This window comes from Lipotes vexillifer, unplaced genomic scaffold, assembly GCF_000442215.2.
Source record: "Lipotes vexillifer unplaced genomic scaffold, Lipotes_vexillifer_v1.1 scaffold3, whole genome shotgun sequence".
In the NCBI taxonomy this organism is placed as follows: domain Eukaryota; kingdom Metazoa; phylum Chordata; class Mammalia; order Artiodactyla; family Lipotidae; genus Lipotes; species Lipotes vexillifer.
Genome location: NW_006783631.1, coordinates 180,169 through 205,917, shown reverse-complemented (window position 1 = coordinate 205,917; position 25,749 = coordinate 180,169). Strand labels below are relative to the sequence as shown.

The window sequence follows — 25,749 nt, the reverse complement described above, 5'->3', positions numbered from 1 at the left end:
AAAAGTTATAAACCAGCTGTGAGGTACATCATTTTATAATCGTGATCTAATTCTAAAAATAAAAATATCAAGCAATTTTATTTTCCTACTATAACTTATTTCAATATTTGACTAACATACAGCAAAAGACTACTATATGAAATTTAATTTTTCTCAAGCAGGGATGAAACTTGGCAATAAAACATGCTTTAAGGTTTGCAATTATCTTCTTTGACTTCATAGTGTGCATTACTAAACACTGTTTTCATTTTTCTTAACTCCGTTTTGCAGAAAATATATTACTTAGGATAATAGCTTCTACTAGATTATTCTGTTTCATTTCAATACTTCAGGTAACCCGCTGTTGCCAGTTGCAATTCAGAGACTCCAATATGAGAAGCTGCAAATGTTTACATTAGGCTATCTATCTCTTGTACAAATGTTTGAAACTGTACTGGGTGAAGAGATAAATAGCTGCCTTTCTTATCTAACATTTATTAATATCCGAGTACTTCAAAGACCAATATTGGCCTGAGCCATTATTACAGCTGGCTTGCCTTTGCCTGTTATAGCTCTCCCATATGTACAGTTGTGATAAATGGGAGCATCCCTGGAGGGCAGCCTCCAAAGAGAATGTTACTCTTATCAAGTTCCTGGTTGCTGCCGCCATCATTTTATAAAGTCCAAGAAACGGAAGAAAGCTGACGTCACACATCATCCACAGATGTTCACACTTTTCTCTCCTTTCTCCTTTTTGAAATTTCCTCTTCTTCTGCCCTATTCAATGCAATCCAGCCTAGTCAGCTCAGCTGCACAATTAATCCTCATCAGGCAGCATAAGGATTCCTCCTGATAAACGATATTATGGTGAAAAATAATAATAATAATAATAATAATGGCCAAAGACTACATCATTCTGATGACTGGACATGAGTTTAAAGTACTGCTCCCATTTTGACTCTTGAGGTCCCTCAGGATAGGCCTTACCCTTGGGGCCACTATTCTTCTTAATAGGTTTTATAGACTTTCTTTCATTTGCTTATTCAGAAAAGTCATTGAGTTGCCTATTCTCTCCCCCTATCTGAACCTCAAGTCCAAAGCTACTGATTGGACTTGAAGTTCAAACTAATGTAATTCACTCACCTGTCAGTTTAGCTCATGCTCTTGGCCACCTGGCTGCACAGGAAGTCTCCTGCACAACCCCCTCCCAGCCTGGTACCCTCTGGATTCTGTTTCTTCCAGACTAGTTCTTCCAAGTTTCTTTAACTCTTTTGATCTAGCTTTTGGGGCTCCTGTCCTTCTGCTGTGCATCATCTCACTCTAGACTTTTTCCTGTGAGATTATATAACAAAAGGCTAAATGTTCATTCCACCTGTCAAAGTGAGTTCTCCTAGGCTTCATTAGCCCACCTTGCCTAGTACCCACAAACTGGGAACTATTACAGATACTAATCAACTTAATAAAGATTACCCCGGGCCCTCCTCTAAACGCCAGACTCTGTTCTCTTCAAAGCATTTCTACCACAAATGCAAATTTACAAAGGTTTTTTGAAACCTCCTCACTGATGATTCAAAATTAACAAAGCCCAGTCCTTGCCCTTAAGAGAGGTAGCTATCTGGAGAGAGACCAGTAAACAGGTAAATTCAAAGTATGATGGAGTTGAGAAAAAGGTTCGCATTATAACTGGAGGCCACTTAGCAGAAACCACCAAGACAGGAATGCTTAAAATGCCACATGTAGCTTTATTCCCAAGAACCACAAGTCAGAATCAATTTAAAAGAATATGTTTTTGTTATCGTTTGGATTGCTAATGGAAGAACCTATCTCTAAGAGATGAAGGAATTCTTACATGGTATTTTGGGGGTAGAATGACATTATACTATAGCAGTGGATAATTTCCTCTATTTCTTTTCTGCTCTGAGTGAGAAAGAGTGAGTGGCTTACATTGTGATCAGAGCAAGTTCTGCAGGACTTAGGTTATGAGGTCAAGAGAAATCTTCAAGTAAGTTATTATTTTTCCTTCGCTAGCCCACGTGTGTGTGTGTGTGTGTGTGTGTGTGTAAATTTTTCCATGTGGTATAAGCCACACTACTTACTCTTCTGGGGTGGTACAGTTTACCACTAAGGTCATCTTGGTTTCTACATTCACATCTCCCTGAAAAATGAAGGAAGGTGGATATGTAAAGCAGTATTTAAAGCAGAACAGGTAGTATGGAGGAGTGGAGAGCACAAGAAAGAACTTCCCATCACTCAGGCTGTAGAGGGGTCTTCTGCGATGGCCTCCCCACCTTCTCCCTTAGTTAAATTACTCTTGCTTGATCCATGGGGTAAATAAAGGAGAAATGTATCATAAATAGGGACATACACCATGGACAGGCATATCTACACTTGCACTGAAGTACATTTTAAAAAGTTACACCACTGAGAAGAGGGGGTTTCCCATGTACTTTTAAGGTCTAAGGAGAGACAGGAATAGTTTTTTAAAAATACTCCATAGAGAATGATATTGCATTCCTGAGAACCCCAAAGCTTTTGCTCCTGGATCATTTCCCCCGCATCTAAAAAAGCTCACTTTAGGTGAAATCTTTCGAACCCCACCAATCCCAGCTTAGCTGCTTCTTCCAGCATGAAATGTGGCAATATAAACTATTTCACGGTGGCAGAATTCATTAACAGTAATTATTAGTTATCTCAGAATTAAAGTACCTTTATAGCCATCGTAACCAACTTCTGTGTACAATGTTGTCTCTTTATAATGTGCACCTTCTCAGACCTGTAGATATATATTTTACTTTATGGCACCAAATTACTCTAGATGGTCATAATTTCCCTGGAGTTAAAAGTTTATTTAGAACATGCCATATTTTCAAACAAACAGTCCACTAAGTTTATTCCCCAATAAATATATTTCATAACTATACCTCGATAAAGGTGATTGTTTAATATCTATTTCTATTTTAAAATGAAAACAATAAATTCTTACCCTTTTAAGTATCATTGCATTTGAAGCACTGTTTTCTATCAATTATAACTTGCCTTCACATTCTAAAGGGGCATACATTGATGAACTATGGCCAAATACAGCATTGACAACATGGCATCACTATTTTTGTACTTTCACTGACACTGAAGCTTCTCTTCAAATTCCTATTTCGATCCGCATCCCCTAAAAATTAAGAGGTATTATGAATTTTTTAGTTGAAGTATAATCAACTTACATTATATTAGGTTCAGATATATAACAGTGATTTGATATTTTCATGCATTACAAAATGATCACCATGATAAACCTAATTACCATCTGTCACCATACAAAGACAGTACATGGTTTTTGACTATTTTCCCCACACTTTACTTTTCATACCCATGACTCATTTATTTTGCTACTGGAAGTTTGTACCTCTTAATCTCACTCACCTATTTCACTCATCTTCCCCCTCTTCTCTGGCAACCACCAGCTTGTTCTCTGTATCTCAGGGTATCGCTTTTATTCTTATAATATTTTTCATCATTTAAGCACCTTTAAATTCTCCCCATGGTCATATAGTGAATATTTATACTCAGATATATGTCTATAGTTTTTACCAACACTATTTGAGTCTGTGGTAGTTTTGAGCTGATTGGAAATTCTTTACACACCTCTAATGGAGATAAGGATTTTTTTCTCCCTTTGTTATTTGGGTGGACCCTGTGTCTTGCTTTAAGCAATAAAATGTGGCAGAAGAGACGCTCTATAACTTCTAAGGTCGATCATTATGAGATCTTAATTTCTGCCTTCACTGCTTGAAATGTTCCCTTTTGGAAGACAACTGACTGGCAAGAAGGCCAAGCTATCTGTGTGGAGAGAGAAAAATGCCATGTGAACGAGTCCCAAGGTACCAGACACATGAGTGATACCTTCTTGGTCCTTCTGCCTAGCTTAGCTACTAGTCAAGTTAGCGACACCACAGGGAACAGGAGAGCTGCCACCCAGCCCTACCGGGATAACTAACCAGCAGAATCATGAGAGATAAAGTAGTTGTTGTTTTAAGTCACTGAGTGATGGAGGGATGGGTTATGAAATCATAAACAATTAAAACAGAATCTGCCTATGATACATTCTGAATACCACCAGGTTAGCATTATAATTCACCAGACTCTCCTCTGTGGCTTAAAAAAATAAAACTTGCTAACTTAAATATTTTTGTAGCAGAATGTTTGTCCGAAAATTATTTGTCAAGGTCCAGGATAAAAAGAACAGATGTGCCTTGCAAGTTCTTGATGTAAACCAGTTTCATGTTAGAAAATGGCGTTGAAATGTTCCATATTCATTAATCATTAGAGAAATGCAAATCAAAACTACAATGAGGTATCACCTCACACCAGTCAGAATGGCGACCATCAAAAAATTTAGAAACAATAAATGCTGGAGAGGGTGTGGCAAAAACGGAACACTGTTGCACTGCTGGTGGGAATGTGAATTGGTACAGCCACTATGGAGAACAGTATGGAGGTTCCTTAAAAAACTACAAATAGAACTACCATATGACCCAGCAATCCCACTACTGGGCATATACCCTGAGAAAACCATAATTCAAAAAGAGTCATGTACCAAAATGTTCATTGCAGCTCTATTTACAATAGCCAGGAGATGGAAACAACCTAAGTGTCCATCATCGGATGAATGGATAAAGAAGATGTGGCACATATATACAATGGAATATTATTCAGCCACAAAAAGAAACGAAATTGAGCTATTTGTAATGAGGTGGATGGACCTACAGTCTGTCATACAGAGTGAAGTAAGTCAGAACGAGAAAGACAAATACCGTATGCTAACACATATATATGGAATTTAAGAAGAAAGAATGTCATGAAGAACCTAGGGTTAAGACAGGAATAAAGACACAGAGGTACTAGAGAATGGACTTGAGGATATGGGGAGGGGGAAGGGTAAGCTGTGACAAAGCGAGAGAGTGGCATGGACATATATACACTACCAAATGTAAAATAGATAGCTAGCGGGAAGCAGCCACATAGCACAGGGAGATCAGCTCGGTGCTTTGTGACTGCCTGGAGGGGTTGGATAGGGAGGGTGGGAGGGAGACGCAAGAGGGAAGAGATATGGGAACATATGTATATGTATAACTGATTCACTTTGTTATAAAGCAGAAACTAACTTGTAAAGCAATTATACTCCAATAAAGATGTTAAAAAAAAAAAAGGTCAGGTGTTTCTGTTAAGTTCAAGAAGAGAACCATTTTTATTTACTTCTGTATTCCCTCTTCTCTCTTTACTTATAAAAGAATGAAAAGAAGGAAGGAGAAAGGGAAGGAGGAAGGAAGGTTGGCCTAAGAAAGAGTGCCTGGGGTTACCCTCAGACTTTCCAAAGTAGACACTTCACTCCACAGACACTGAGGTGAATAGGCAGAAACATTGCCCCATTCAGAAGAGCTTTATGGGGGGGCATAGTCCTGGATGTCTACATACATACGTATTTCTATTGACGGGATGATAAAGTTAGATTTTGCCAGGGGCAAAACTTAAAATTCATCCATTGGCTATGTCATGAGATTCTCGTGGTAGCTAAGGAAACAGAGGGTTAGGTGTGCCATCTAACACAGTGCCATCCTGGGGACCAGGAGAACCCTGACTTCCTGATAAACGGCTCTGTCTCACTGTTATCATGTTATCTGACCTAAGATTTCCAGGTTAATTTGGAAAAGCAACAGATCTAACTTAAGAGATGCTGGATTAAAATGCATAGAAGGGTTTATTCCTCATGATAAAATCAAATGGTACTACTACCCAGTCTTCATGTATAAATATGTAGTAATTAACTCATTAAGATTTACTTTAAGTCATATTCATTCACTTAGTATGAAATCAGGAATTCTTCTGGCATTGCTTCATATACCTTTTCTGACTAGGTTATTTAGAGATCAGGAAAAATGAATTATGAAAGCTCTACTTGATTTCAATCAATGTACCCCCTAAACAGTGCCCCCATTCTCCTAATATCCCAAGCAGAACATCAAGAATTAGTGCCTGTTTTGAACTCTAATAACTGCCTCCCGTTTAGTAGCTTGACTTTCCCAAACCACTAGAAACGAAATGCTTTTTCCTAGTGTTTAAAGATTACCTGCCACCAAGTATGACCTGCCATAATTCAGGAAGTGTATTGTAAAGAACTGATTTTTCTTTAAAATTTTTCAGAGAAAAGGAGTTATCTGATTTTATTGTTTTTGTTTTTGTTTTTTGTGGTACGCGGGCCTCTCACTGTTGTGGCCTCTCCCGTTGCGGAGCACAGGCTCCGGATGCGCAGGCTCAGCGGCCATGGCTCACGGGCCCAGCCGCTCCATGGCATGTGGGATCCTCCCGGACCAGGGCACTAACCCGTGTCCCCTGCATCGGCAGGCGGACTCTCAACCACTGCGCCACCAGGGAAGCCCGAGTTATTTGATTTTAAAAAGCTCTGGAATCTTTACAGAATCTTAAAAGAAAATTTAAAACTTTGTTTTCCCTATTGTTAAAAATCGTTTAACTAAAACTTCCCTCTGTGAAAGTGGTCGGAGCCTTGGAAGACCTGGTCATCCTAAATGGATCAATAAAACATTTCCTCACTGCCATTTTTCTTCCTGGTGTGTTTCTTAATAATTTTCAGGACTACTTGGTGGAACACAGGGGAATATTTTAACCGAATAGATAATTTCTGAGTTTGAAATGGTTCTCAGCTTCTTCATTATATGAGGTTGTAAGGACATAAAAAGTCATGAATTTATAATTTATTGAAGTAATTTTTTCTTGAAAATAAAAAAGGATTCTGCAAAGGCTAAGGTCTTCCATCTCTCCCTCAACTATGATTATTCTCTTTCCTCTTCACTAGGAGAATAAGTTAACGGTGGCTGACAGCAACATGTAGCATTTTTAGGCTAAATAGGAGATGAAAATGAAGTATAGTACACTCCTTAAAGAGATGTCTCCCATTTTACAAATGAGGTTAACCCCCCAGGATGCAAGAAAATGCAAACATGACATGTATTCATCATCACATATTGAAAGTTTCCATATTAATAAAATTACAGGAAACAGTATTTTCACAGTGCTGGGTCCTGTCCACCGGCAGACTTTATGCTTTACAGTACCATTCATTCATCTAGTAATAGAAAATCTTCCTTATTGTTACAGAAAACCCAGGGTACTTTAAAAATGCTATATTAAAATGTCTAAATATTGTCTTATTTCCTTAACATGAGTAACTCACTGGATATAAATCTGTCTTTGATAATATGACAATAAATGTCCCTTTCTTTTTATCTATCCACTGGGAAATGCTCAACAATTACTTGCAAATTTTTAGAACATGCAACTGCTGGTACTTATTCCTGAGTCTAATACTTGAAGGTGGGGAGGACACTATTCTCTCTTCAATGTGTTACAGGAATCTAATTAACATATATAGACCAAGGTTATAGAGATAAAAATATACATACACATAGATGTACAGCACCAAAGTGAATGCCAACAAATTAAATACTTTAACTCCAATTTTGCAAATGAGGAGCTAAGGTTCAGAGAGGTTAAGAGATTCCCAAGGTATCACAGCTAGTAAATAGAGAAAATGTCTTTTTGGTCACATACAATCATACATATCATAATAACAATCAACTGCTCACCTTTATTAAACTGAGGTTAAATGATTTATTAAATATTTAAACAATATTAAGTGATATAAATGATATGAAATAATTTACTTCATGGGGCTGATTGGGAAAGCATATTAGCTATTTGCTTTTAGAGTTCATGCTCTTATGTGCTCCACTAGACGATTTCTCAGGTGTTTAGTGAGTACGTCTCGTATTTCAGGCAGTTCCAAGATCATGGTTCTTGCCGTCTATATGCACACAAGTGCACAGGCACACACATGCACCAAGACTGCTTATCAGTTTATAGGACACAAAGAGCTCTAATTCATCATGAATAAAAGAGGAAAATATGTTAAAGAAGCCAACTGTTAAAGAATCTATTTTGATAATACCCATAAATAACAAAAATATCATGCATTTTAAAACAAACATGTATGCTAGCATTTATGTAAAAAGAGGTGGTGAAAGATTTGGAATAGCTTTTATATACCACAGATGTCTCTGGAACAAAGAAAAGAAAAAAATGAAAACATTAATAGTGATGACCTATTAAGGAAATGATAGAATGCAAAATTGAGCAGCTGGGGAACAACTGTAGGAGGGAGACATCTCACTGTATATGTACTGATTTTGATGTTTGAACTAAGTGAATACGTTATTCAGAACTTAATGAAGACGACTGTGTGGTTTGTTTAAAATCAGGAAATACAAAAATAGACTCAGTAAACATTGGTCACTGAGCTAAACAAAATGACAAGAGAACTCTGCAAAATAAGGCTTAGATCTGACCCCTAGGTTGCTGAATAACCAGGGTGAAAGCATTCACCTTTTCATTCATTAAAATAATGAAGCCCATGTGTTGCTCAAGGTTACTGTGAGAGACAGGAAAGACAATCTTAAGTTTTTCTAAATTGTGAAGTTTACACACACACACCATATCCTACAGTTCTCATCATTTTTTCACTAATAAAATAGTAGACGTAAGATACTTGTCATGTAAAAGACACTAAAATTAGCTATGCCTAATTTTAACATTGGCTTCCCATACCACACAAACTGGAGTATACGCTTTGGATATGGAAGAGTCATTTTTCTGTTTTAAAACATTCTGAGTAAACATGAAATTATTCATGGTGAATATTCTCAAAGTCATGGAACATATGAAAGACAGGAACCATGCTCTTAGCACACTGCCTGACACACAACAGGAACTCACTAAACACCTGAGAAACCGTCTTGTAGAGCACGCAAGAGCATGGGCTCCAGAGGTTCAGACTCTGGTTCTGCTGTTGCGGTTCCTGGAAATCTCTTAACCCTCCAAACTGCAGCTTCTCATTTGCAAAACTGGAATAAAAGTAATCTATTACCTAGAATTATGGTGTGTGGCCCTAATCAAACTACTTTACCTCTCTGTCTCACAATCTCCTCATTTTTAAAATAAGAATGACAGTACTAACTTGCAGAGTTCTAAAGGGGATTATTATTGAAACTACAAGTACAACAACAACTACTACTACTACTACTACTACTACTACTACTACTACTACTACTACTACTATTATCTGTGGAAAAGAATCAAATATGATTTACTGATCACCCACACACAGCAAATCACGACCTCATTTTGATAAGGGAAAGCAACTGATACTTATTATAATATATGTGATTGTATGTGACCAAAGATAGCTTCTCTAATTACTATCTGTGCTACCTTGGAACTCTCTTAACCCTCCAAACCGCAGCTTCTCATTTGCAAAGCTGGAATAAAAGTAATATATATTACACAGAATTATAGTGAGGATTAAATGAGATATAGGCACTTTACCACTGCATGGTATATATGAATAGTACTCAAAACTTTAGACACTGTCAGTGATAATAAAAATGTGATAATTTTAACACTAAAATTATTTTCCTTTTATAATTCTAAAGTTACTTTGTAACTTTGCTACAGGCCCATCAGACTTATATTCTATGACAGATGTCAGCCTGGGCAAAGCCATAAATTAGAATTCAAGAATCACTGATGCTGAGAAATAAAGTTTTACATAGAGCGTGGTCCAAAGACTAGAATCACGTTATAAATGCAAAATCTGGATCCCATTCCAGGTTCACCAGGATAGACTTTACTTTATGACAATATCTGCAAATGATTCATATGCATGTTAATGTTTAAAAAACAAAGGTCTAGAAATAACTGTCTAATACAGTAGCTCCTAGTCACATATGGCTATTTCAGTTTAATTAAAATTAAATGAAACTGAAAATCAGCTCCTCAGTGACACTAGACACAATTCGTGTTCAATAACCACATGTGGCTAGTGTCTACGATATTGGAAAACACATATATACAAGCTTTTCTACCATTCCAGAATGTACTACTGGACAATACTGATCTAGAGCATCTTTCCTAATACTTGGTAGGATACTTTTCTATAGGTAGTAAAAGATATTTTAGGAAAATAAGTCTTAGTAATCCAGTAAGATTGTTCAAACCCCTAACTTTTCACCAAACGCCTTTATACATAGTACAGAAATACTCATCTGAACTTACCTTTTATTTTTTTTTCACTCAGATTAGAAAACTGAGGGTCAGTTGAGGGAAGTGGCTTGCCCCACGTGCAGGTGATCATTCTCTCCAGAGATTCCCAGCCCTATTTCTACGTTTATTTCCTCCTGTCATCACCCCCTCACATTCATAAAGCCCTCATTTCCTCTTGCCCTGAATATCAGTTCTCAAGACACAGCCTACCAAGTCACCAATAAATACAGTTAGACCTAAATCATGACCACCCCCTGCTCAGCCTTAAAGTTAATAGACCAAAGGGAGTCATGGTGGAATTCAGATATATTCAGACAGATGAGAAGAGCTTTCTCTTGACTGGCAGTCAGGAAAGTGAGTGACAAGAGAAGGAACACTTAGGACTGTGTTGGGGATTACAGTATCTCTCGCCTCCAAAGGGCAGCTTTGTTTGTTTGCTTATTTGTTTTTGATTAGAGCCTCAGGTTTTGCAGATAAGCAAACAAAGGCTCAGAATAAAATATTTGAATAGACTTCGCATGGCTAGGAATTCTCAAACTTGAAATTAAACCCAGAATGTATCATTTTTAAATTAATTTTTTCTAGTTTTAGTGAGATATAATCAAGGTAACATTGCACGAGTTTAAGGTGTATGTCCAACATAATGATTTGATATATGTTTTGCAAAATGATTACCACAGCAAGTTTAGTTAACATCCATCACCTTATATAGCCACAAATTTTTTTCTTGTAATGAGAACTTTTAAGATTTTCAGCAACTTTCAACTTTCAAATATACGGTGCAGTATAACCATAGTCGTCATAAAAACAGAAAAACAAACAAACAAAAACAAAGGGCAGCTCTGAAAGCCACCATTCCCAGGAACCACTACCACAATGCAACTTGATCAGACTTTATTTTGCTAAATCATAGAGAATGGCTTTTCACCTCCCTGTGTGCAATTATTCTACTTCATCTTCTCCACAGAGAGCTATTTGAAATTATCAAACTGTTCTCTTCCATCCTTCAAAAACACCTGGACCAACTTGTTGGGACAAATCTGACAAGCAGTGTTGGCTGACTGGCAACTTCGTTGCTGGTGAATGGGGTCTGACATTCAAAGCTCCACAGGGCTTGTAGAAAGTTATGATAAAGTTGCTTGGTTGCAACATCAAGTGTAGACCCAGACTGCACCATTTTTGTAAGGTCAGGATGTTAAGAAAATTTTTGAGAACTTGGAAATAAAACATAATTATGATTGCGTGTCGATCCTTCTAATGTCAAGACTGAGGAATTTCTAATCAGCCCACACAAGGATTATACAATTTAAGGAGAATGTCTCTTTCTTAGACTTACCATTTACTTTTGACATAGATCCAAAGTCTGTAAAGTTAGATATTAATTGTAGAAGATAGATAAGTTACAAAAAAGTTCTGTCTGCTATAAAAGCTAACCACAAAGGTTATCATTTAAATTCCCTATTGGATATTAACCAGTTTGGGATCTAATTTTGCAAACTTTGTATGCCATTGTTTTCCTAACTATATAAATCTCTCTTCCTCAAACGCTTTGTAAACCAGCTTTACCATCTTGATGGTTCCTTTATTAATAAGTTAAGCCCTTGACATAATGTTCCCTGTATATTTATATGAGATCCACGATTTCTTACTTGATAAGGATCAGTGCTGCTTTACAGGTCGTATATAATCTACAGCATCTCTTCTCATTCTCTGCCACTTCATCCGAGAAATGAGAAACCGCAGAAAATCGAGGCTTCACACAACCATTACACACATGACCACCTGCTCTTTGATGCTTACTGATAGGATTGATATATAATAGATCTAATCTTATTAAACCTACTGCCTAGAAAAAATTTTTAAATTAAAAGAAGAACTTTTAAACAAGCTGGAAACTTCCCATGTTAATTCTCATCCACCTTTACTTCTCTGACAAGAACACAGACAACCAGAAGTGACTTCCATGATCCCATGATTGAGTGGGTCTCCTTCTACCAACTCCCAACCTAGAAGTGAGGAACTCTGGTTTCTAATCTACTCCAGTTTCTAAATTCATCAGTGGGTATGACCTAGAACAAGTTAGCCTTTATCATTCTCAGTTGTCTTATCAGTAGACCAGGTGACTTAATCACCATAGTTAGTTAACCTTTTCAAAGAATCACATCTCTTATAGGGGCGAAACTAAAGGAAAATTTCATTATATTGTTTAAAACGCTCAGAGTCAGAAACAGGGACACATAGCGCTTGTTACTACTAATAATTACCGTGTACGGATTTTATGCTTGCAATCTATTGGTTCCCATGCTCAGGTCATTTAATATGAAACTGCAGCATACTCATAAGAATGGATATTTTCCCCTCAAAAATTGGCTTTAGGGCTTCCCTAGTGGCGCAGTGGTTGAGAGCCCGCCTGCCAATGCAGGGGACACGGGTTCGTGCCCCAGTCCGGGAAGATCCCACATACCGCGGAGCGGCTGGGCCCATGAGCCATGGCCGCTGAGCCTGTGCGTCCGGAGCCTGTGCTCCGCAACAGGAGAGGCCACAACAGTGAGAGGCCCGCGTACCGCAAAAAAAAAAAACATTGGCTTTAAATATAATTCAGCAGACAGTAATGATAGCAGTTCCATGTTATCATATTTACTTAATTTTTTTACCACCTATATAGCCTCTTGGTGCTTTGTGACCTCTCTGAAACAGCTTTTCCTGTTACAGACCGACTCATTCTAGAGTTTATATAACAATTATGGGCTTGTTATGCTGCATAGCTCCAAACCAGCAATTTTGTATCATGATGCTTTTGTCCTGGATTTCGCCTTAACTAAAATCGCCTTGTGTGACGAATAAGCAATACAAAGCTGACATTTCTGAGCCCAAGCAGCTAATCCTAGATTGTATTTACCTATTTTCAAATATTTGCACCGTCTGTGATTCTATATTAGTGTTTTTGGATTTGCCATTACAGCTCAAGGGCTGTAGCTCTGAATAAGAATGAAACAGTACTCCAAATGTAGAATGTGTCAGAAGCATGAGAAGGATTTTAACCATTGAATAGAGGGAAGAAATCAGGAAAGGCAAATCCACATTCAGTTCTCCACCTTCAGAATGCAAACTTTGTTGATTTTTCTGCACTTAAAAGGAATATAAAAATAAATGGATGCCATATATTTTACTGACCAACTCCTAATCCATGTTTGCTTTGGAGCCAGGATGAATCCATATAATCTCCATGTCAAAATAAAACAAGAGCTCAGTATTAAAGTTGCTCTGAAGTTTAATTAAACTAACAGAGAAAAAAGCTTTAAAGCTGGAACCTCCAATCCAGTGAAGCTTGATTGCCCATCCCTTTGCCTCTGTCTGGTAGAGCAACCCAATACACATCAAGAACAACAACAAAAAGCACAGCCATTTTCAGCATCCCCTGCTTAATAAACCTATCTCATTACTAGTCCTCAGAACAATTCTGCATGGTAAGAATCATCCCATTTCCAGATGAAGTATTAAATTCAGAGGGAGACTGGGTAACTTGCTCAAACTAGTAAATAGAGTTTAAACTGAGGTTAGATTAATAGAAAGCCATAGTCCTTTCCGCTAAAAAGAATTCTGTGTGACTCAAAACTACTTCTTGTTTATTTATTTATTTAGCAGATAAAAGTTTCTCTGGTCTAGTATTAGAACTTGGGACTCTGACAAAATTACCACAGCTTCTAGAAGCAGCCCTGTCTTCCAAGAACTCCAGCCAATCAGAAGCCTGTTGTTTCTATTGACTTATCAAGAAAGCTCTAAAATTCACCTTGGTGCTTTCTAGGGTGCCAAGTGCATACCAAACGTAAAATAGCTAGCTAGTGGGAAGCAGCCGCATAGCACAGGGAGATCAGCTCGGTGCTGTGTGACCACCTAGAGGGGAGGGATAGGAAGGGTGGGAGGGAGGGAGACACAAGAGGGAAGAGATATGGGAATATATGTATATGTATAACTGATTCACTTTGTTTAAAGCAGAAACTAACACACCATTGTAAAGCAATTATACTCCAATAAAGATGTTAAAAAAGTTTAAAAAATAAAAAAGTAAATAAAAAGGGATTCATCCAATCACTCATCTATTCATCATTGAACTGCAATTTCAATTGCTGAAAGAGGATCAATGGGTCCTCTTTCATGCTGAGGGGAAGAGAAGAGGTTTAAGAATGCCTGTGTCTTCATGTACAGTGAGAGATGCTGTCATTTCCTTGGAAGAGTGCATCTCACAGTTTACTCTCAGGATGGCTTTAGGACATTGGGGTGACTTCTTGCCATGGCAAGTCGGAGAAGATGCATATGTGGTTCTGTGAAGTTTCGCTGCCAAGTGCCAGAAAGTCTAAGGACCACTGGCCTAGAACCAACACATCACACTGGAGAAACCAAGAAATGTCAAGTGAGTTTTGCCTACAGATTCAAAGCTTTTAAGAACATTAATTTAAAAAACAAATTTTACTCTGACATCAAATGCTAAGGAAGGTGAATGTGCCACCAAGAAACTCTCAAAGGCTCTGTATCAATAGCTGACTCTAGCAGCATGACACATGAAAAATGGCCATCGCTGAAAAGACCCAAAATCAATTATTGCTTCTGATTCTAACAAACTGTGTGATCGGAGACAGGCCACTCACCTCTGCACTGACTGTCTCCTGATTTGAAAACAAAGGCATTAGATTCAGCAATCAGAACAGTTTCTCAAAATGTTATCACCATTTATGACTTTATGGCTATTTGAAGGGAGAATTCAGATGAGCAAGGCCACTATGGACATCACAGTAGTTTAGACATCAGGGAATCAGTCTTGGACAGAAACTGGATCTCAGAAATACAGAAAGGTAGAAAAAACTGGATTTGGATTTGGAGATGACACAGATGCAAAGGGAGACAAAGGAATCAAAATGACAATCCTGTAACGTAAGAATCACTGATTCTGTGAGCAAACAGACATTTGTAAGGAGTGGTAGATGCAAAACACCCGTAATGCCACTGTGGCACTAATGTTCGGTAAACCTCATTTAGAATAATTATAAACAACCTCCACAGATGTGAATAAGGGTGAGTATCTTCCATCCCAACTCCAGGTTCAATTCACACCTACCTATCACTGCCAATATGACTGTCAAAAACGGAATACGCTTAATTCATAGGATCAGAGAAAAGGAATAACTTTTTGAAGATGATGAATATATCTTCAAACTACATTTTCTTTATATCTTAAAACACGTTTTGTAGTATTCTAAAAAGAAACAAACCAGTGAAATGCATGGTCTTTTTCCTTAAAATCACTAAAAGCTAATGGAGTAGATAGGAAAATCTATTCATAAATTCATAGATCCCAGGAAATGTAAATTATATGCTAACCTAGCAAAACAAACAACCTATTTCTACATTTTAGAAATTCTACATGAATTTCAGATTTTTCTATAGATTTTTGACCTCTATTCAAAAGGTGTCTTGATTTCTAATCCTGGATTCTGTGTCTAGGTGAGAAGAATCATTATGCAAGTTTATGAAACATTGATTGAAAGGGTTGCTTTATTTTTAAAAAAAGACTTTCTAGCACTTGTTTCAAAATATGTGAAATGAAAAAAAAAAAAAAGTCCATGTCTTGCATTAATTAACTCATATTAAAACCTTTCCTGGAGGTGAGATGTGATTAATGGAAGCATGAGTATCAGAATTTTCACTTACTCCATTCCTCTTGCAAAAAGTAAACCCATGTCCCAATAACAGGAAAGGCCTGCTACCACCCTGTACAAGCATTATTAATGCAACTTCTAGTGGTCTCTCTGGTCCATTATTTGAAAATAAATCACAGGAGAGCCTGCCATTCAGGTTCTCAGTGATATAATTCAGATTTGTCATATTTATGTTTTCAGAGCAGAGACTTTCAAATGGAAGAAGAAATCGAATCTTCATTTAGATCTCAAAAGGGGGCTGAGAATAAAGATAATCAACATGGCTTGTTTCCTCACTTTTCTTCATTTGCTCTCTTGTAACCTGATACATAGGTTTTTGCATTGACCTGTGAAAAATTGATAAGTATGATAAATTACAATAATATTCAAGTCAGATAATATACACCTTGGCTAGAGAATACACAGGCAGCTTGATTTGGCTCTTCCAGATCTGAGGTCAGTTTTGATTATGTACTAAATTTCAACTCAACATATTATCGGTTCCCATATGCAAAGAATTTCTAAGGAAATTCGATCGTTTCTGAAAACCAAAGTTTTGTAAAGAGAGTATTAAACCATAAGCACTTCAAAGAAGATCCTAAACAGGTGAGCAGCTAAAAACAGTAGAAATCAGTCAGGTTGTTAAAAATTTTTAGCTAATGCCTTACAACAAACCAACTGTAAAATACCCAATATATTTAGATCATAAGTATGTATGTGTACGTGGTGTGTGTACATATGGTAATGTACACACACACACACACACACATACATATATATTCAGCATTTTCATCAAGGTAAATGCAAAATTACCCTTGCAAAAGAATGAAAACAGATGATTGAGAAGCATAGTAGCCATAAGAATAAAAATACTTCCTAAGTGCTGCCTTGGGCCAAATATTGTACGAGCCCTTTATACAGACTGTCTCTCACCCTTGCCGCACTCTCCCCATCTGCTTCCTCTAAAGGTGAGGAAAAGGTTTTAGAGGGGTTAAAGCATTTGCCCTGCACTGCATGATAAAGGGAAGAAGGATTCAACCTGCAATCTGTTGGACTCTGTTTTCAACCTTACATCACGTTGCCTTCTTCCCGAGAATATAATTAAATCTGAAAATCATTTGGCAATTCCAAAATATATTGTACAATAAAATGTACTGTTCTGGTTAATGGAATAAGCATGTTATCTGAAAGTTGGTTTAAAAATTATTAATGCTGGGCTTCCCTGGTGGCGCAGTGGTTGAGAATCTGCCTGCTAATGCAGGGGACACGGGTTCGAGCCCTGGTCTGGGAGGATCCCACATGCCGCGGGGCAACTAGGCCCGTGAGCCACAACTACTGAGCCTGCGCATCTGGATCCTGTGCTCCGCAACAAGAGAGGCCGCGATAGTGAGAGGCCCGCGCACCGCGATGAAGAGTGGCCCCCGCTTGCCACAACTAGAGAAAGCCCTGGAACAGAAACGAAGACCCAACACAGCAAAAATTAATTAATTAATTAATAAACTGCTACCCCCAACATCTTAAAAAAAAATTATTAATGCTTTAACAATTTTCAAATAAACCACAGGATGAGAAACTTGAAAAGAAAATGAAAATCATTTTTTATTCTGTAGAAGATATTACCAAGAGTGCTGTTAACATCAATTATAGTTTAAAATAAAATGTTTATTTTAATCAGCTTTGGATACAAGTCAGTTTTCTGTATTTGGCCTGGCAGTGGGTGTTATATTTACCATCACATATGGGTATGTTTGAAACCTTGGAGATTTAGGACGGCTTAACTAAAATGAATCTACAGTAGAGGAGCTCTCTCTTAAGTGTCCCATTCTTTCCACTGAGCCTACTTCCCAGCTTTCTCTACTACCCTGGAAATGACAAGGCCTCCTTTAGTTAATATGTAACAAATGATAAGGATGTCTCTATCAGGTCGGGGAGGGGGGTGATAGGTGCACAATTTAAAAGCCTTGGAAAACAGGTGTTGTCTAGATGGAGAAAAGTAAAAGGAGATTAGTTATTGCCAAAAAGCTTGTGGATCAGGTCAAGCATAAACTTTAACACAAGAGTGTGTTGTGAATAATCAACACTGAGCTGTAAGACTTCTCAAAGCGAGGCAGCATACACGAGGGTGGAAACATTTCTAACTCTACATGAAGACATGTTTATGAAGAAGTTTATATTCCCTCCATTATTAATTTGCCCTTTTTTAGAGCCTTTACAGGTCTTCAGATGGGAAGAGCTCCACCCTTTGCTAGTTGACGTATGTCTTCGTACATACCCCCGTTATAATATTCCAGTAAGACGTGGACTTGATTAGAACACACGAAGTCCCTCAGCAAGTATGAAAATATATGGAGGTAATTTTAATAGTCGCAACATCAAAAATGTTGTGTGTATTTCACTGCATAGGAATAACTGTAGAAAAATGTATATAAAAAAATCTTTCGAATTATGCTAAGCCCAATATTGGGTCACTCAGTCTCACCCCCAGTGATGGTAGGCGCACCCACACTGGGCTCCCTGCAGGGGGTTCCACTACTATGCACATTCTCCTGAATGACTGAAATGACTAAAATCTCACCTCCTGAGATATTTCTATAAGTCACACCCCTTTTTTCTTCAAACTTCCTCTTTCTCCATTCTAATTACCAATATGAGGGCATTACATTGAAAACAATACGCGTATTCAGCAGCTAATTCCCCTGTTAGTGCGAATTAGCCAATGTTTACTTTCAGCCTGGTCCCTTACCGTTTAGGACAGTAAAAAGTGAGTTTTGATTGAGTGGAAATAAGGATGTTACAGAATATTTTGAAGTCTGCATTTCTGCCAAATCAGCTAGATGCCTAACCCAATAATATATATTACATTATTAAAATATTTTTATGCATGTGCAAGCTCATATGTAATCATACACATATGTGTACTAAACAATGCAATACTCAGTAAAATGTTAAAATAATATACCAGCTGTAGGTGATTCAGTGATCCTCTAAGCTTTGTTTTCCCCTAGGCTCCTGTTCCTAGACTATACATTTAATGAGAGTATTGGTATGAGACAAACATTATTCAAAAGTTTTAACATATTATTTCATTCAATCCTTACCACAAGCATGTAAAGGATCTGTAGTCACCTCCAGTCACAGATGAAATACAGAAAATTAGTTACCCTGCCCCCCAAAACACAGCAATGACTGGCCAAGCTGAGATATGAACTTGAATCTGTGCTTTCCAGTGCATAACCTATAGATAGTCGTAAATACTCCTGGTTGATGGCACAAAAGCTCACAGTCCTAGCTGCAACATTCTAGTTTTGTGTACGTTGGTAAACTGTAAGTAAATCTAAAATATGCCTATAAGTACTAGAAGCTTAAAACATTATGTAATTATAAATGATTCAAGGAATGAAAACTGGGAAATAGCTTTATTTTTACTCAGAGAAATTTGGTTTCAGTGTTTTGTTTCCAATGTAATACACTTCATAAGATAATGCAGCATTAATATTTAATAATACAATTTTCTTTAACTTGTTTTTAATATAGTTTAATCTTTCTTAAATGTGCAATTTGTTCAGTCTTTGAAATAAACAGAGAGATTAGAAGCTTATAAGCAAGGAATGTTTTGTGGTATGTTCTAAACTCAGTAGATACAATGTCATGTATATGCAGTAAGATATACGTAAAATATATATAATAAGAAATTGAGGGATGGTAGGAAATGTATAATATCTCCTAAGTTATAAAGACTTCTACATAGTACCTGCATCAAATGTCTTTCATAACCAAATCATATAGAATTCTTCCACCAATAAGATAGTATATATTTTATGTTGAACGCTTAGAAGTAATAAAACTTCTATTAAATAAAATTTTTCAACATGGTTTCTAAAAGCTATTTTTGAGGTTCTGAGTTAAAAACAATACTTTATAAACTAAATTATAACATGTTTATGTATTAGTAAGGGAAAAAAGGAAGAATAACTTTTTTATGAGTTCATTAAGCATACATTTGAAATTTTTAATCAGGTTTGCTAGACCAAAGTTGAAATAAAAAGTGAATCCTAATTTCTTTATGAAAACATTTTAGGTTAATGTTACATAAAAGTCAAATGTACCATAGGTATTTTACAAAAGGCATTTTATACATTACATATTTAATCACAATTTTGACCATGAATTATTTCATCAAGAGGCTGCTATGTGCTGAACTGTAAGTGACTGGATTTCTACCAGAATGAGTTTTGTTGTTGTTGTTGTTTGTTTATTTTTTTATGCATAACTAATGCTGCCTCTACAGCCAAAGAGTTGTTTATAAAAATACACTTTTTAGTCATACTTCAGAAAGTGAGGTTATGGGTTTTTTCCTTGTTTGTTTTTGTTTTTGTTTGATTTCGTTTTTTTGGAGCCGAGGACTGTCAAACATTTTAGGAAATACTTTTCCCCACTGGACTCAGCAAAAGGGTGCCACCTGGTGGCAACGTGGGCAAATTCTAAACCAGGTCTAACTATAAAAATGTACTTGTGTAGGAAGCCTTGAAAGTCTCATCATTACCAAGGGCAAATGATACGAAATTTTTTTTTAAGTTCCTATGTACTTATCAGGGTATATCTGGTTCTTTTTATATTATTTTAATCAATAGAAGAGATATTAAGTTAACTTTTAAATTTCAAGAGATATTATTTACATGTATAGTTGAAGCTTTAAACAAATTCTTTACTTTATAATCATGGTAAATTTGTACACACACATACATAATATTTGCAATTCTTCTGCATTACGCTAATTGGAGTGTGTTGAACTATAACTGTGTAGAGGTTAGAGGTGGAAATTTTTTTAAATTAATTTATTTATATTTTTTATCTTTGGCTGCATTGGGTCTTCGTTGCTGCTCGCGGGCTTTCTCTAGTTGTAGCAAGCAGGGGCTACTCTTTGTTGTGATGCACAGGCTTCTCATTGTGGTGGCTTTTCTTGTTGCGGAGCATGGGCTCTAGGTGCACAGGCTTCAGCAGTTGTGGCTCATGGGCTCTAGAGCACAGGCTCAGTAGTTGTGGTGCATGGGCTTAGCTGCTCCGGGGCATGTGGGATCTTCCCGGGCCAGGGCTAGAACCCATGTCCCTTGCATTGGCAGCTGGATTCTTAACTACTCTGCCACCAGGGAAGTCCAGAAGGTGGAGCTTTAGACTTAAATGAGCTTATTTTTCTTAAATGCCATAGACTAGGGCTATGTCTCATCCCTACCACTTATGAAGTCAAGGTTGATCAAGTTGCTTAGTTTGTTTAATCCTCTGTGTTCTCATCTCTAAAACAGGAATAACAACAAGACCTAACTCAAAAAGTTGCTTCGAGGATCAAACAGAAAAATGCATTTATTGAATGTTAACTTATCAACCCAGAGGACAGTACTCAGCACAAGGCAAGCATTCAGGAAGTGATTTCCAAACCTGATAAGTTACAACTAGCCACTCCAGATTTTGTATCCTTTGATGTAAAATGGATATTGATTATATGCTAAGTGGGAATGACTGTTTCTACCAATAGCAAACATTTATTTTTAGACATTTGGTAAATATGGAGTGTTATAAAAACAACAGAAGTAACTGTTATAAACATTTATTTAATCAATGAAGCTTTAAAGGCAAGACTACTGAGATGATAAAAATATCTCCAATGATTCAGAACATTAATAAAAATATTCACTTCCTGTTATTCTTGCTGCAGCTGCTCCCAGAGGAAGGGTACAGGGTCATGGCACCCTGTACCAGAGCAGATAAGATGAAACAGGGACATCTGGCTCCCTAAAGGACCATCACAACAACCAAATTATGTGGTTCATAACCATTTCACCCAGAGGAAAGCCTATAGTCTTCTGCGGTGCTGTAAGTGGAAATGGGCATTTGATGGCATCAGGACAAGGCATCTTTGAGGTTTCATAAACATCTCTACCACAGAAAGCACAGGACCTTCCTGACAACATTCAAAAGCTTAAATCACTCAAAATCAATACCTACTAAGTGACTAGCTGGAACACGCCCCTTATTTAACCATTAAGTAGAACTTCATAAAGCTACAGTTTTAGATAAATTTGTGAATCTTATTTTTTTCCAGAAATATCGCAGAAACTTGAACCATCAATCATGTCTACATGGAGGTATTATATGTAGGACCACGTGAGAGTTGTCTGACAACCGCAGAATTAGGTCACAATGACTAATACTGTTAATAAAAATTTAGTAATCTTAGAAGAAATAGCTTAAGCACTGACAGCAGTTGTCCACATCATCTGGTCATGATTTCACATGTCAAGCTTTAGACAAAGAATAGACTACATATAGGTATTTTCTGGGAGTGCTTGGAAAACCTCCAATAGGATGCTGCCATGTATATTTCAGTCTTTCTTTTCCCTTGAGAAATCAATCTCTTTCATTTTAACTCAAGCGTAATATGCATACCATTGACATTTTAAAATCATGTCAGTGCTCAGAAAGGCACTTTAAAAAACTCAGTTAAAACAAGAGTTCTGCAAATGGCTACTCCCTGAGTATTCGAAGTGACCACAAACAAAAATGCACACTAACAAGAGCAACAACGGATTCAAACTTGAATCTCTGTCTTTATATAAATTTTAAGTACCAGATTCGTTCTGACAAAAGGCTTTGCTGTCCATATACTACTTGTCCACCATTTACATACACATTTTCAGCTTCTGTGCGCACTGCTTTGCTTCTTCTTCCCCACCTCCACCACCACTGAACTGTCTGCAGCACCTCAAGTAACCAGCTGGTGTCACAGGTTAGTGAGCAAAGATTTCACGTGGGGACTCTCACCTGACTAATCATTCTTATTGGTAGCATCATTCCAAGAGCAGTAGAGAGGCTCAGTGGCTTGTTAATGAAGTTTAAGGGCTGTCAGTCTGAAAGAGGATATTAAACCCATGTTCCTCTCCTGAAATTATTTTTATAATCTGCTAACCAGGTGTTACTTTGTGGTGTGTGCAGGAGGGAACAGGGAAAAGAGGTATGAGGGGAAGGGACATATAGTGTAATACAAATGTTTTAATATTTTCATATTTATCTCAGGGTAGGGAGCAAAGAGGATGTTTAAGAAAACAACTGCTTTGTAAAAACTGCAACATTCATCCCAGTAAAGGGATGGGGAGCTGTAAGGCACTGAGTAATCCTCACCACCTGTGTGAAACATATGTGAGGGAAATGAGAAGGGGAGGGAAAAGGAGAAGAGAGGCCACTAGCCAGGAGCGATGACCAGGACTAGAATATTAATAACAGCAGCCCTGGCGTCGCCTCCTCTGCCCCCGCCCCCGGCCACTCAGGACGATTTGGACAGCTCCCCTTCACTAGTTCCTCAATGCTTAGAATATGCGAAGAGCCGAGATGCTACTGGAGCCTCGCTATTTGCACCCCCTTCACCCATGTCTAGCAGTGAGCTAGGAGTGTCTCTGCCAGAAATGCATCGGGCGGCCTTCAACAGTGGACTCGGGGCAAAGGGACCATCTCTGTACCCCGGCGCCTCCCTTCTCCAGCTCTCTAGTTATCCGCGGACCTAAGTGTAACCCTCTAGGTTCAGACTCTCTAATTCAGGTAAACGCGGCAGCATCTCGACCCGGCTTCTCACAGCCGCCCTCTTCTTTGCCAGGGCACCTCGGCGCTCCCGACCCTCCAACTTTGGGAAAAAGCGACACCAAACTCCCGAGTCACCCCAATCCAGGGACAGAAACGAGATGGAGATTCATCATATGGTTATGCTACAGATCCCCAAAGACCGAAACACAAAGGGGGTGGCCGGAGCGGAAAGACGGGAAAGCAATTAAAATAACCCTCAGCCAGCACAGGGCACCTCATCTCTGCAGACACAACACATCTGGACCCAACAAATCACTAAAGCCAATATGTTCACAGTTCCCCCTAATTATGCCTTTTTGCTCCAAGCTCCGTTCCAAGCAGACCACCTCAAAGGTGTGCGCCCCCGTCCCCGTCTCCTCAAAGGAAAAAAGGAAAGGAAAAACTCTGCCGGCCTAAAGGTCATTCGCCTACTTGGGTAGGTTTGGCCAGCGCTCGTCTCACGAGCCTCGTGAAGACAGGGCTCGAACCCAGCAAGTGGACGCCTCCAGGAGCGCAGCAATTCCTCCAACTTGCGTTACTAGGAGCCAAGAGGCCCCCATTCCTTGGCCCCGGCCACCTCTCCCTCCCTCGCTCGGGGGCCCTCCCTCGCTCGGGGGCCCTCCCGCTGGGGTTCCCTGGGCCACCCCAGCCTTTACCTCTCTCCCCCCTTCCCCGCGGCTCTCCACCTTGCTCATCCTCTCGCCCGGCCCCGGAGCGCGCTCAGATGCTCTAACTTCCTGCGGAGTCCATGCAGGAGCTGAGGAAGAGCCTTGGAACTGGGGCGGCGGGAGGGTGGGGAGAGGGAGGCGTGGGAGCCGAGCCCGGGAGGAGGGGCGGGGGGAGCGCGGCTTGCAGCCTCCCTCCCCTGGCGGGCCTGGCCGCAGCTGCCAACTCTCACCTGGTCCGCCGACTGAGCCTGGCTCGCCCTGGCCCCCGGGGTGGGCTGCTGCTCCGGCTTCATGGCTGTCATCGCCGGCGGCCCGCGTTGGCGCTCACTTCCTCGCGGGCACTTCAGACTCGGGGTCCGTCACTTGGCAGCGATCGCATGTCACCGGCGCCCGACGCTCTCCGAATTGGCGGAAGGGAAAGCGGCAGCGACGGGGTGGGGGGAGGGGAGCGATAGGGAAGGGAAGAAGAGCGGCACCAGGCAGGCTCCCCCCTTCGGCTACCGCAGACCCTCTAACTCCCCACTCCCCCCGCCCCTCACCACCCCAAAGCGTTGAGAGCCTTGGAGACCAGACACCAGCAAGAGACAAGTTAGTGGAGCGGCGAGCGGCGGGCGAGCGGCACCTGACCGCGCTCGAGCTTTGTCTCGCAGTCCCGGAGGAGCCCGGCTCGCATTCTACCGCAGTCCGCGCCCCCCGCCCGCCCCCCGGGGCTCCTCGCGCCGCGCTCAGCCCGCCAGGTGGAGCATCCGGGCGCCGCGCTCCAGCATCTCCCCAGTAACCGCAACGCAGGAGAGAGCCGTGCGCCACGCGCCAGCTCCCCACACGCTCGACCAAGGCTGCCGGGCTCCACGGGTCCCCTCACCACCACCCCAATCCCCCCGCAGGCTCCTTCTAAAACCCGGAGAAGCGGAGTGCCAGCGTGCAAAGCCCTCGGTGGCTCCAGCGCTGCCATTGGGCATGCTCTAGCGCTACGAGAAGGCAGGGGGCAGCGGGGTACTGGGGGTCCAGAGCCCCATCCGGGCCACCAGCTCCTGTCGGGACCCAAGAGGGTGTCATAACTTATGACCCGAGGCTTTGCGCCTCCTGATTTGGGTCAATGGGCAGAGGTCCTTTAGCCTCCAGCCTGAATTCCCCTGCTAGCTCTCTAGTAAATAATGCCACTGGAATTCCTAAAGATTGAATAAAAACAATAATGATGATACTCTGGTACTCACATTTTTCTTTTTTCTCTCTCTCTCTCTCTCTTTCTTTGGACACGTAGAAAACCCTTCAAATTTTAAGTTCCTTTGCAGCCTTCCCTTCGCTCAACACAACTCTCTACCTTTCAAAGTTTGTTTATTGAGCACCTATCCTGTGCCAAACACACCCTCCAAATTCCCCGCCAGCAGGGAGTTTACGTTATAGTGTGGGTACCAGAAGCCCGGAGCATGGATACAAATCCATGAGTCAATGTAGCTCTTTGGAGGCTGAATTCCTGTGGGTATAATAGACAATGTCCATCAGTTCCATCCATATGCGCTAGCACGTGGCTTTCCCGGGCTGCTAGAAAGGACCCGCCCAAAGCAGATGGACAAAAAGCATTCTCTGAGTCTCAGGCACAGGCTGACCAGAGAAAAGGCGGGAGGAGTTAAATA

At 39.6% G+C, this 25,749-nt stretch overlaps 1 protein-coding gene across 2 annotated transcripts in view; it reads right to left on the bottom strand.

Annotated features, from left to right (window-relative positions):
• DPP10 (dipeptidyl peptidase like 10) overlaps window positions 1–24,432 on the bottom strand; it is a 681,887-nt gene extending 657,455 nt beyond the window's left edge. The window contains exon 1 of one of the 2 annotated variants that reach the window (XM_007456345.1): window positions 24,346–24,432. In XM_007456345.1, coding sequence (XP_007456407.1) covers window positions 24,346–24,417 — 72 coding nt within the window. In that variant the 5' untranslated portion in view covers window positions 24,418–24,432. Of the gene's footprint in view, window positions 1–24,103; window positions 24,265–24,345 lie in introns of those variants that run through there. The other variant, XM_007456346.1, reaches the window with a different exon arrangement.
• Window positions 24,433–25,749: the final 1,317 nt, after the last annotated feature.